At 39.9% G+C, this 13975-nt stretch overlaps 2 protein-coding genes across 2 annotated transcripts; both read right to left on the bottom strand.

Annotated features, from left to right (window-relative positions):
* Positions 1-580: 580 nt before the first annotated feature.
* LOC130717102 (uncharacterized) lies at positions 581-1899 on the bottom strand. Its single transcript, XM_057567219.1, has one exon. It carries the CDS (start codon positions 1826-1828, stop codon positions 782-784), a length of 1047 nt encoding a protein of 348 aa, XP_057423202.1. The 5' UTR covers positions 1829-1899; the 3' UTR covers positions 581-781.
* A 9388-nt stretch (positions 1900-11287) lies between these two features.
* On the bottom strand, positions 11288-13516 carry LOC130717042 (uncharacterized). Its single transcript, XM_057567142.1, has 2 exons — positions 13409-13516; positions 11288-13338 (listed from the first exon to the last, which is right to left on the bottom strand). Exon 2 carries the CDS (start codon positions 13287-13289, stop codon positions 11637-11639), a length of 1653 nt encoding a protein of 550 aa, XP_057423125.1. The 5' UTR covers positions 13290-13338; positions 13409-13516; the 3' UTR covers positions 11288-11636.
* Between the last annotated feature and the right edge of the window lie 459 nt (positions 13517-13975).

The following is a 13975-nucleotide window of genomic DNA, read 5'->3' as shown; positions in this document are numbered from 1 at the left end:
GCCATCATTATTGTTTTCAAACTCTTAACTCTTGAACACCTACAAGGCTACAACACAAAAACAAGTTAATTTATATGCAAACTCTTTTTATCAAAATCTTGATCATTGTAGATTGTATTCAATCAATTCTGGCATCTAGAAAGCTTTCTGAATGATGATTTACAGAGCAGTATGCTAGAACAAATGAATGAACCATCATTATTGTTTTCAAACTCGTAACTCTTAAATTCCTACAACACAAAAACAAGTTAATTTACATGCAAACTCTCTTTTTATTCTGTTCAAAAAAAAAAACTGTTTTTATCAAAGTCTTGAGCATTGTATAGATGGTATCACTACCTATTCAATCCTGATGGGCACCAAACATTATTGAACTAAATGATACGCGTCAGGTTGGATCAACTTATTTTTTCAGGGAATCAATTCTGGCATCTAGAAGCAAGTTTTCCATGTTATTAGTCGTAATCCTAGAATATTCCGGCCACACAGTCCTATCTGTTGGTTAAACTTAGCATTTTTTAGTAACATTTCAAGTATTGTGCTTCCACCTAGAAATTTTATATTAAACGAAAAGAATCAATATTTAATAGAAGATCAATCTTGCCTTCTATGAATGTAGCATTGTAGGATATCAGATCAAGCTGCATTACATTAGGAAAAAGACAATAGCATCATTACATACTAAAGGGTCATATTGCATAATGAGGATATCTATCAAACCTACCACTACCATTACTTCTGCAAACACTTGTTCCTTCAATTTGATAAGCAGCAAAGTCAATCACTTCGACTCCTCCGCAGCCGAATCATCAGAATCATCATCATCAGAATCCTCTATATCATCTTCAGATTCTTCAAACTCAGATCTGCCAGACTCATAGGCATCTTCAGAGGGTTTAAAACATGCATAAGGATCTTCTCCTTCATTGCTAACTTCAATATTAGCAACTCTTCCTAGGAAAGCACCAAAGTCCCCATCCCCAAGCTTATGCAAATAAATATCATATTTCATCAACTTCCGACGAAGTTCTTCGAACGACACAGGCCTTTTATATGATCTCAACAATTTCCTAATCTTCTTTTCATGAAGTTTCAACATGATTATAGCCCTCCTTTCATGATCAGGCCTAAATAGCATCTTAGCATTTGCAAAAGGGTCTATCACATATTCACTATACTGATCAGAAGTGATATCAGGAGCTTCTCTCATTTTTGTTGCAAGGACTTCACCCTTGAGCAATGAAGACCACTCCCACCCCATCGTCGCGGCACCAGCAAGATACTCCGGCGCCTCGGCAAGAGGGGTTGGAGTTGCAAGCAAGACATTGTAGTAATTGCATCTCAACCTAGACAATGTGCAAGCAAATTGTTGATTACCAGATAACAGAAACACATGTGCAGGTGGAGGGTTTACGTGAACCCATTTGGAAATTGAATTGAAAAAATCGATATCGACGAAGGAACCCTTGGAGAGGTGGGTCAAATTGATTCCAGAAGTGGAAAGCGCTTCATGGGTGGTGCCAGGAAGGCGAGAGAGGTCGCCGAAGGCGGTGATGGAACGAGGACCCTCAACCTCGTAGGCCAACAGAGCTTTCTCGACTGTGGTTGGGATCGCGGCGGCGGTGTCGGCGGCGGGGACGGTGCAGGTATCTAGATCCCACCAGACGGAAACATTGGCATTGCGCCAGGAGGTGTGAGACTCGGGCTCCGGGGGAGGAGAAGGAGACGATGAGAATCCGCAAAGTTGAGAGGAGAATCGGAGCGGTGCGGTGGAAGGAGAGAAAGTGAAGGGGTTCTTGCGGCGGAGAATTTGCATCATCGTCGCCATGGGTGCGGTGGAGCGAAAACGAAAATCAGAGAGTGAAGTGAAACCCTAAAACCCTAGTTTTGAAATTAGGAAGTGTAATATCGCAATATAAAGAGGAGAGAATCATTGACTTGTTGAGCAAGTTTTTTTATTTTTTTTTTAACTAATTAAGTTGGGCCTTTTGATATCTTATAGGACTACAAGCCTCTTTTAGACTACTATCATTTGGCCCCGTTTGAAAACACAGCTTAATTAAGCGCTTATGATTATAAGTGTTTATGACATAAGCGCTTATTCATACCATAAGCTGTTTGCATAAGCTCTCACAAACACTGTCATAAGAGCTTGTGCTATCAGATAAGCTCAAATAAGCTCTTCCAAACGCGGCCTTGTCTAAGTGATTTTGGTCTCTTTTATTTTTTTTACATTTCACACTTTACGTTCAAAAATGGTTGTGTCTCTGACAGCGTGGCGAGGCATGTGATGACTAAGATAAGTCATGTTCTTAATTCAGTTAATTGCACACTCAGCTTCCTATGTGATCGATATGTAAGCATTCTACGACAATTTTTTAAAAAATTAACTTTTGGGTGGAGTGGGGATTGAACCTGACCCTCATGATGTAAGTCTAATGCATTACTACTACTAAGAGCATCTCCAATCGAGTCCTTATTTTGAGATCTTAAAATAAGATCCGGATCTTATTAGAGCATCTCCAATGGTAGGAACTTATTTTGGGACTTAACTCAATTTTTGTGGGCCTAAATTGCCACATAGGATTTAAGACACTCATAAAGTCTTCATACACATTTCACTCTAGTGGTTGAGATCTTATTTTACTTTTTGACTGGACCCACAATACCCAATATATTTATTTCCCTCCCTAATTTTTACTTTGGTTATGGTATTGAAGGAAAGAGAAAAAATATTATTTTATTTAAGATCTCACATTTGAGAGTACCTGAGCTAAGGCACGGATCTTAGTTTTTGCTAAGATCTCATGCCATGTAGGATATCTCCAATGGTGAGATCTAATAAGATCCGGATCTTATTTTAAGGTCCCAAAATAAGGACTCCATTGGAGATGCTCTTAGATCTCACCATTGGAGCTATCATACATGGCATGAGATCTTAGCAAAAGCTAAGATCCGTGCCTTAGCTCAGGTACTCTCAAATGTGGGATTTTAAATAAAATAATATTTTTTTTTCTCTCCTCCAATACCATAACCAAAGTGAAAAATAAGAAGGGAAATAAATAATATAAATATATTGAGTATTGTGGGCCCGGTCAAAAGTAAAATAAGATCTCAACGTGAAATGTGCATAGAGACCTTATGAGTGTCTTAAATCCTACGTGGCAATCTGGGCCCACAAAAAATGAGTAAAATCCCAAAATAAGTTCCTACCATTGGAGATGCTCAAAGTCAAGACTATCTAGCAGAGCTAACGCTTTTTCAACTTCATCCAGGCAAACAAGGGCTTTACTGGAAAATCTTCGTATCTTGGGTTTCTTTAGAGCATTTGATCTACCTCTGTATTTTGTTGGCTTAGGTGTAAAGTCTATTGGTTTTGCCCGTGTAATTTGGTAGTTAGCAGGCCATGTCTTGGTTTTGCCCGTGTAATTTGGTAGTTAGCAGGCCATGTCTTGTTGTTTTAATCTTATGGTCGTGTAGTGAACAATTACTGTGTTTGTATTTGGTCTAGGCCTGATCCACTTGATATAAAATCTATTTTCATTGTCCAAAAAAAATTTTAAAAAATAGTCAAGAGTAAATTAAATTAAAATATGCACAAGATATATAATACTCCCTCCGTTCCTAATTATAAGACCCAATACAAAAAATTGCGCTTATTAAGAAAACATTAAATGTGTCTAATTAGTGTGTTGGTTTTTAAAAAATGTATACATTCTTCCATATTTACCCTTTGTTATTTTCTCTCACTAATAAATGGTAGGTGGTAATTAAAACTTTGGAATTGAAAACACACCATTAATGTAAGGGTTATATATGGAAGAGTAGAATACTTTTTGCTAGATTATTGTTAAAGCCTTAAAGGTCTTATATTTAGGAACTAGAAAATTTTAAAACTAGGTCTTATAATTAGGAACGGAGGGAGTATACAGGAACTTGGTAATTCAAAAATATTTATTTTTTCAATAGTTAGAACTGAAAAATATGACTGGCAATGTGGGGATGTTATCAATTGGCTAGTGGCGTTGGTAGCGCCTGCTACCGCATGACCACTAGTTGTTTGATCGCTCATGTTCGCGGAATTTTATTATACGCTTGAAACCAATTACAAAATAATCAATCATTATATAAAAATTAGTACTTGAATTATGAGTGAAGTTTGATTTTCGTCTCTCATCAGGGTAACTTCTGAATTTAGTTTCGAAGATTAGGGAAATAGCTAGTTTTGGTCCTCACTTGAGATGTGGCTTCGACTAACTTGCTTACTTGTCACCATCATGCCTACGTGGCACTAGTATGTCATTTAATGAACTGACGTAACATTTACACATCAGAATTATGCAAAATTAAAAAGCACCCTAGCTAATCTAATTCAACACTAATTATTTCACATGAAGAAGGAAGTAAGAGAACAAGGTGAAGCGAGTACAAGAAAGATGATCCACGGGGCTAGAGCTGGAATAAGCGAGTACACCTTTTTTTTTTGTACACTTCATATGATATTTGGAACACTTTATAAGGAGTCTAAACTCTCTAAATGCTAGGAAAGTGGTTTAGTCGAGTCTGCTGAAGTTGATAGTATGTTGATCTCACCGAGAAGTAGCCATCCTTGCTCCCTGACCAATAGAAAAAGTCATCTGTTTGTCTCCGGCTTAGAGGAATTTCTCGAATTGCACTTGCTTCTGCTAGGGAAAAAAATCTCATTTATGAGCTGCAGGTTCCATCACCTACTTTCTAGCAATATTGAGTCTGCAACGAGTTGTGCATGCTGGTTAATTGGAGAGAAAATCATTCCATTTTCTTGCCCAGGCAGCCAATTGTCTTCCCATATCCTGATTTTTCTTCTGTTTTGACTCTCCACCTTAGGAAACTCTTCACAAGCTCTATAGAATTCCACACACTCCTCCAAGCAAAGCTTGGTTGGTGTCGTACCTACCTTGGCCTCTAACAGTGAGCATTTGGGGAAGTATTTTTCTTTCCAAATCTTGTAAAGGAGGGAGCTTTCAACCGTGAGCAACCTCCAAATTTGTTTTGCTAATAGAGCTTTGTTAAAATCTTCAAGATTTCTGAAACCAACCCCTCCTCTATCCTTCGGTCTGCATAAATTGTTTGAGCTAGTCCAGAGTAGTTTCTTCTCATTGCCCTTTTGACCCCACCAAAAATTGGCCATATAACTCTCTATTTTATTGCCCTTTCCAAGCAGCTCAATGCAGAATTTCCCATGGAAAAAGCTCTGGTCCATACCCACACCAGCCAAGGTGAAATACTTTATGTATAGAGCAGTCAATAATACTCTTCCATGCAGGGAAAGCCTCATGAAACGTGACATACAAACCGAGGAAGAATGTGCTTTATGTGGAGAACTAAAGATTGAATCTCTAACCCATCTTTTCCTGGGTTGTTCCTGGACTGGCATAACATGGTTCTGTCATCCTATGGGGCTACGATCAGACACAATTGAGGAAGAATTTTCCAGTTGGATTAAGTCTTGCTTTCTAACTTACAAACTAGAGGAGATGGCGACACTGGCTCAAGCCTTATGGGCTATATGGAAGGCAAGGAATGAGAACCTATTTAATGGCCGCTTGTAGGATCCTGCAATTACTATTCATAAAGCATTGGCAAGTTGGATAGAATGGACGACAACATAGGGGAAGCCACAAAGAACTAATGAACAAAGCACAAATAGAATCGAGAAGCCACCGCCAATGACCTCATTAAAGGTTAACATAGACGCAGGATGGACTGGCAACTTGGCTACAAGTTTTGGCTTAGTGGTGCGCGACCATGACTCAAGGATGATGGTAGCTGCTTCCCACATGGAACCCTCTCGATTTGACCCAACTATGGCCGATGCACTAGCATTGAGATGGAGCTTGAATTTAATTGAACAGCTTGGCATGGAAGACGTAATAATTGAGACAGACTCAATGGTAGTCTACAAGGCTATGATGGAGGCTCGTTGTAAACCAGACATTGAGCCAATTATACAAGACTGCAAATTTTTAGCTTCCATGTTCACTAGGATTTCCTTTTCCCATGTAAACAGAAAGGCTAATAACTCAGCCCATGCTCTAGCTGCATTAGCGAGTGATTTCCCCTCTAATGTGTGGTGGGATAATCCCCCTCGCCAGGTTGCAGAAGCTATCTTTGTAGATGCTTATTCCACTTATTAATGAAAGTTACGTACTGGTTATAAAAAAACGCTCTCTAAATGCATTTATTTCCCATTCACAAAACAAAAAACTCTCATTTCAAAAAAAAAAAAAAAACTCTCTAAACGCATTTGGTTTTAAAATGACAAGGACTTGTTCGCTTATATTTCTTAAAGGACTTTATCAATTAAAAACATTTAAATAAAGTATGTGAAATAGAGATGGATGCATATTATAGGTCATGTAAATAGATCAACCAACCAAAGTTACTAAATATAACACTTTGTATATAATCTAGAATTTTATGATAATAGAATTTTAGGTAGTATCTCTAATCAGGTTGTTATTGTAGTGTTTTTCTCTATAGATGATAGTATCATGTAATGTTTGTAATCAATACAACTCTTAGAATTACCTCTCTTTGAGATCCATAGTCTTCTTTAGCTAACTAGCATTTTTTTTCAAACCACCATATGGCCTCTGATTCTTCCATTAACAGCATTACTTCTGCAAACACTTCTTCCTTCAATTCGATGAGTTGTTTGATAAGTTTTTGGACTTCAAATAGGCGGTACAGTCAATCTCCTCCTGTCATAGCTAAGAGTAGTAGTCCTTTTGATGTTACTTCAATAAAAAAGTGATTTGAAATTTATTATTAATTAATTTTCATACTTTCTAACAAAAAAATCAAACGACTCTAACCGTTCAACACCACAATTATACACCCAATTTCCAATTCCTTATTTTTTTTTTTTGGTTACATAAGGAAATAAACGGAAAACTACGCTATAGCATCTTGCACCAGTAAAGCATTAACACCATCAGGTGGATGTCGCCAGTAGCATCTAGGAGAAGCTTCCCGGGAAGCTTCCCGTGCTAACAAGTCCGCTGCAGAATTCTTCTCGCTAGGAATAAGCTGCATAACCACCCGCCAATCTCGACGGAGCAATCCTTGAACATGGCAAATAACATCGTGAGCCCACTTTATGAAAAAATAAACTTTTACAGAATTCATTTGTTGCCCCAAATCGAAATAATTGCATGGCTGCACAAAGAGGCAAAGCCAACGAACTGCGTTGTAACAAATATCTATATCACCTATTACTACTGTGTTTGCCTTTATAGGTTGGTATGCAGTATCAACTGTAATCCTGTGATCTTACCAAACATAGCTTGCTGACCTGTCTCTTTCGAACCTGGCATTATTAAGATAGCAATTATTCCATTCCCACATTATTTTACTTGATCTTGTAGCCTGTAAAGTTAAACCCTCATGGGTTCTCCCTGGCTTACATTCTTTGTAATGAGTCCTTATGTATATTAAAGAACTTAATTAGTCTGCTACCGGAAGAAAAAAAAAACTTAATTAGTCATGATATAATTGGTCCCAAACTTAATTAGTCACTCCCAGTCCCTAGTCCCTACTATGTTTGGATATCTCCATCACAGACAAATAGTGGATGTACCTCTTCATATGATTGAGATGAAAAATCTATTCACTTCATACTTAACTGATATCCAAATACATTTAGACGTGATTATTTTGCAGTAACCCCAAAAGTAAATGTGCTTTTATTTCAATGGAAAAGCATTTAGGTTTTTCACTTTGTTTCGGTGTGTATTTCTGTTTTGACTTTCTACTTTTTTACTACATGTAGAACATACACCCAGTTTATAAAAAATTTACAAATCTGGGTCCTCTCGTTTGCAATAAGTCTGGAGCAGGTCCTCGCCGGAGCCCGGAGCTCCGGCGAGTGATGAATTGGCATGGTGACTGTGTTAGTAAGCTTATGTGGATTTAAAAAAATAACAAGTCAGATTTATTAATCAAATTAACTAATATTAAATCTATTAATAAATCTAACCTAATAATCTACCTAATAAATCAATTTCCCCAAAAATAATAAAAATTAAAAAAACCCTAAATCAATTGCTTCTTCTTCCTCTCAAACCCAGAAGTCCAGAACCTTCTTCTGCATCTTCTCACCTTCTCACCTCAAACCTTTCAGCGCCTTCTCATCTTCTCATCTTTCAGATCTGCGAATCGTCCTCCACCGCCCAGTTCTGTTGCTGCTTAATTTGGGGTATAGGTCGCAGGATGGGGGTGGCGTAGGTTGCGAGAGAGGGTGGGAATGGGGGTGGGTTGGGTTGCGAGTGAGGGTGGGGATGTGTTTCAGGGGTGGGTTCCTCCGCTTCGATCTCCGTCAGAGCCACCAGGGCAAATTGGTGGTGGTGGTGATTCGAAGGTGCAGAAGTAGAACCGTTGTTGCTGAAGCAGATTCGAAGCTTTGTTGAGCTTAAACGAGAATGGTTGTTGAAGTTGGAGTTGTGGGTTTTGCTACCTCAGTCTCTTGCGATTTGGGGTTTGATTGTTGGGTTTTTGAAGATGTATCTGGATTTTTATCACTTGATATATCAATTTCTGGTTGGCTTTTTATCCCTTCATCTTCTTCTTCTTGCTGTTGCTGGTAATCAGGTCATGGATCTGAGTATCATGAGGTTGAGGGGAGGGAGATGGGGTGATCAGTGAGGTAGATCTGGTTGAGGGAAGAGGTTGCAGTGGGGGTGGTTCATGGTTGCAGTGGGGACGGGGTGTGGGTTCGTTGGGGTTGGGGGTGGTTCAATTGTAATACCAAAAAATGTGGAATTTCTGGTGGCCTCCATTGAAGAGAGTGTTGATATTGGTTTCTTCAGTAGTTCCTTTCCGGTTAATTTGAAGGGTGCATTTTTGTACCCATTGTTGTATTACAAATAGCCTTGTTGATAAGTATAGATTTCTATTTCATCGTGTTATGCGGTTTTTTTATTTACATGTGCATATGCATATAAGGTATTCTTTTGCAACTCCAGAAATTGTTGGGAAAGAACCCAAAGCGTATATAAATCAAATGACTGTATTGATCAAGGAAGGCAGCTCTCTTCTGACAAACTAAACAATTTGTTGTTTTAGTTGTTGGGAAGATTGAGAGGGAGGAGTTGGGGATGAGGATGAACCCAGATCTGATTAAAGATTGTGCATATTAAAGATTTCCGTTTGGGTTCTGGAGTGTGGGCATTGTTCTGAATTTTCTAGCATGTGAGATGTTTTTCTGGGTTTAGGATTATTTTCTGGTTTTGATTGATGGTAGAGAAGAGATAAGGAGAATTTGATTTTGTTAATTAATTTAGGATTACATTTTTTAATTAGTTTTATTTTTGTTAATTAGGGACCGTTAATTAAATAAAACTAATTTATAGTTTTTTATATTTTTTTCTTGACACGTCAGCCTCATTTATTCAGTCACCATGCTAATTCATCACTCGTCGAAGCTCCGGGCTCCGGCGAGGACCTGCTCCAGACTTATTGCAAACGAGAGGACCCAGATTTGTAAATTTTCCGGGGAGGAACTAATTTCAGACGGCGAGACAAAGACAGGGGCCAAGTAGACGATTAACTCTAATTTTAAATTGAAAAATCATCTTCATGACCCATATCGCAACTTCCAGGATCAAGGTTTTCTTATTTCATTTGTGTCATACAGTTGGCACGCATGAAAACTAGGATTCTAGAGAACTGTTGATTTTAAAAAAATGCCCCCGAATTTGAAGATTCCCTACATAGCTGTCATTATGTAGTTGTTGTATCTTTGCACCAGCTTCAATTTGCAAGGAAAATGACAATGCAGCAAAGGAAATTCTCAGTTGAATGGTATTCCAACAGATAATTATTTAAGGAGTTAAGGACAAAGCCCAAGTGTGTAGAGGTGAGCGAAGAGATCAATGTAGGACCTAATGTGTTACCGCAACAGACAACAAGACTGCAATTTGGGCAATCCAAAGACCAAAAGCACATGGTCAAGAACAATTGCACATGCCACCCTCAGATAATTACATCAGCCCCCACCAGAAAGATATTGAGGAAATTCCCACATGATCAAAACCTCTCAATAATCTAATCCATTACTAATTAAGGCAAAGACGCATGAAATCAGTTTCAAGGAGGTGTATATGATGTAGACATCAATGAAATGTAACTATGTAAGCAATGATGAAATCACCAAGAAAGTGAATAAGAGGATCTGTCACACATGGTACAGCCAAACATGTACACTGTACTATGAGAACCCCATCAATAGTGCTCTGGGTCCTGGGATTTCCAGGAACATGTATGTATCTTGCTCGTGTAAAAAGCATTTATGATTTGTGATAGGTAAATTAGGCAACTTTCTTCAACTCATCATCTGAAATTGGATCGCCATGTTCCTTGCTCCAGAATGCATTAATATGCAAATAGAAGTCATATCTACTGCCTACTGGCTAATACTGGCTAATACAGAACCAGTTCTCTAATCCAATCATCCAATATAAGATGTAACTATCTTGTAGTACTGGTCTAAGCTAGAATTGATAAAAAAAATTGAATAAAAACGAAATAGAATTGGCAACTAGTTTTCTTTTTCTTTTCACCAAGGTGTCCCCGAGAGACTAATCCCTTTGAGGCGTAAAGATCACCGAAGTAGCTTTTGCCTCTCTCAACAATTTTTTTTCCCAAACACAGCCAATGTTAAAACCCTTGATAACTTGCTTAAAGAACCATCTATCTGCGTACTGTACTAGGATTTAATGGTAGCAACTACTCCCTCCGTTCCAAAATGTAAGTTGTTTTAGAATTTATATCATATTCCAAAATATAAGTTGTTTTGCAAAACCAATGCACTTTTTCTCTCTTTCTTCCTTATATACCATCATTTAATATTATATCTCTTAATTACCACCTTCAATTTTCACCTATCACAACTCTCACTATCCACTTAATCAATAATAACATTTCTCTCTCCTTAATATAACACAACTTTAAATAGGGGTATTTTAATCAAAAAAATTATTAATTAATGAGCCCTTAAACAATGTGCACAACCTAAAACAACCTACATTTTGGAACGGAGGGAGTAGTATTTAGGTAGAGTGAAATAGACTAAAACTTCATCAAGTCTTATTTCATCCGATTTCATTCAATAACTCAATTTCATTCAATGCATTTATGATCATTTTTACTTTTATTTCATCCTATAACCTATTCTGCTCTGTGCAAATCAGATATCCTATTCCAATCTGAACATATTCAATTGCATAACAAGTAAACGCATCATATATCATATGCAAGGAAGCATTTTAGCAATTAATTCTGAACTACCTCTACACATGCAAACCAACTGAGTTATGTGACTGGTCATACTCTCTACCAATACACTGCAAAATCATGTACTTTATCATCCTCCTAAACAAAATCAAGTTCCCACAAAAATCATTTAACAAAACTTACTTCTACATACATTAGAAATAAATATCAATTATTAATAATTACAAGAAAGGGGAAAAGAAAGAAGGGAAAAACCTGAACACGCCTGCCTATCGTACATACAGATCAATGAATAACCATTGCTTGTTTGTTCCTGTACCATGATTTATTCTATCCATGTTCATGTTCATGTTGATCCATCTCTAGGGTCTAGCAAAAACACCCCAAATCTTACCACGACCAAGGCTTTCCAAGAGTTTCTTGGACCCGGGGACATCCATTTCCACAAGCTTCTGCATATGTACACAAGCCCCCGCTGCAACCATTTGCTTCCTGCAACTCTTGGAGTGCACGAGCGAGAGTAGCAGCGAAACAGGGTACTTCTTATCCAGATTCTGCAACGACGGGTTCAAGAGATGTACCGCACTCACTATCCCTGTTTCATCCTTACGAAACACCCTTCTGTTCCCCGGGTGAATTAGCAGAACCGACAATGCCATTGCAGCAGCTTCTTTCTCTTCCACACCTTTCCCATCAAGCATTTTGATTAAACCAGGAACACACCCACATTCTCCCATTTCCTTCCTCGTCTTCCCGCTGCTTAACCCCAAAGCATGAACAGCTCTAGCCGCCGCAATCCTCACCGCGAGAACATCACAACTCAGCAACCCCATCACCCTCCCCACAAACCCTTCCGCAACAAGAACCTCAGCAATGGGGGCACTCGAACCCAAGTGCCTCAAAGCCTCAACCGCAACCTCGAGACTCTGAACCGGTGGACCTGAATCCCAGAAATTCTTCAAACAACCCACCCCACCTTCCTTAACCACCGTCAGCCTCAAGCCTTCATCCTCCGAGATCAAATTCGCCAAACACCCAATCGCATTCTCCTGAGCCACCACAGTGCCAGAAGAAGCCACCGCCAACAGAACACCCACCCCATTCTCCTCCGCGAAATTCTGCCTGATCTCGGTGAACTTCACCAGATTCCTCAAAACCGCCGCCGCAGAAGCTTGCGAGCCAGGGGTTCCAGCCTGGCAGATCCCCAACAGCGACGAGATTCCACCTCTGCACCCAATTGCTCTGGCGTTGTCTTTGGTGAAACTCAACGCTTGAAGCGCTATGCAAGCTTTCTCTATCGCAAACCCGCTACCAGAGTCCAGAATTCGAAGGAGGTGGTTTAGCAGTAGCAACCCTTCTGCAAGCAGCACGTTCTTGCCGCTATCGACGGTGGAAACCCTAGAGATGGCGGCGACGGTTTTCTCCTTCATTTCAGGGCAGGAGGAGTCAAGAAGGCGGATGAGCACCGGAACCAGCCCTTGCGCGACGGCGATGGTGACGTTCTTATCATCCTGGTGGAGGAGAGCAAGCAGAGAGTCCATGGCGGCGGCGCGGGACTCAGGCTCACCGATTTGGAGTCTGGTGATGAGGTTTCTGGAGGCGGATCGGACGGCGTCGCGCTTGGAGGTAGCGGGGGCGTCGAGGAGGAGTCCACTACGGAGTAGTATGTCGCAGTGGGAGAGGTGGCGGTCGAGGGTGGCGAGGAGGGAGTCGAGGTCGCTTTGGGTTTGGAGCTTGCCGCGAGGGAGGTGGGTGGGGGAGTGGCACTGTTGCGCGAGGGAGACGGCGGAGTGGAGAGTGGCGGAGAGGGAGTGGAAGAGGTCGAGAGAGAGTGGGTTGGTGGCGGAGGAGGAGGGAAACTCGGCGGAGAAATCGGTGAGGTGGGTTTGGAGGTTGGTGAGTTTGACTCGGACGAGTGACCACTTGGTTTTGAGGTTTTGGACGGTGGGGATTTCTTCGTCGAGGAGGGAAGTTAGAAGGTGAACGCAATCGGTGATAGGATCCGATTCCTTCATGCTTCTTCAGCAGCTTCTTCTTCTTCTTCTTCTTCTTCTTCTTCTTCTTCTGTGAGTGAGAAAGTGAGAAATGAGAAGAACAAGAACAAGAAGAAACAGAGGAGAGAGAGTGTGAGTACCGTGTTTTCTTCAAGAGAGAGAGTGTGTCTGTCACCGACGCGAGGATTTGGAGCGTGAGGCACAATCGCGGTGTGGGGTTTGACTCGCGCTACTTGGTTAGCGCGAAAGAGCGGGATTTATGTTGATGTATGGACAGCTACTCACTCACATTTGCGGTTATGACTTGGAGGGATTTTAATATGTTGTGCAACAACTAACTACTACTCTTTTTGTTTTTTTTTGATAGATACTCTTTTTTTTTTCTTACATAGAAATAATTATATTTGAGTCGGAAACAGAACATTTGCGTGATGACGATTGGTAGAGCTGTCAATACGTGCCAGCCCGACCCATATGGGTCAGCTCGTATGGGTTGGGTTGAAAACGGGTTGGGTTGGGTTGGGTTGTGTTAACCCGGGATCTTAACGAGTCAGGAAAATATAAACCCAACCCGGCTCGCTACAAGCTTGCGGGTTGGCGGGCTGGCTCGCGGGTTGAGTGAAATAAATATAATAAATTGAGAAATTAGATTAGAAAATGTTAAAAATGTTATAAAAAAATAATTTCAAAAAAATACTTGTAGAAAT

Source organism: Lotus japonicus, chromosome 1 (assembly GCF_012489685.1).
Source record: "Lotus japonicus ecotype B-129 chromosome 1, LjGifu_v1.2".
NCBI lineage: Eukaryota > Viridiplantae > Streptophyta > Magnoliopsida > Fabales > Fabaceae > Lotus > Lotus japonicus.
The sequence above is the reverse complement of the archived record's forward strand: the minus strand, read 5'-3'. Positions and strand labels throughout refer to the sequence as shown.

Coding starts and splice junctions, on each gene's coding strand:
- LOC130717102 (XM_057567219.1), bottom strand. CDS start 1,828: ATGGCGACGATGATGCAAATTCTCCGCCGCAAGAACCCCTTCACTTTC.
- LOC130717042 (XM_057567142.1), bottom strand. CDS start 13,289: ATGAAGGAATCGGATCCTATCACCGATTGCGTTCACCTTCTAACTTCC.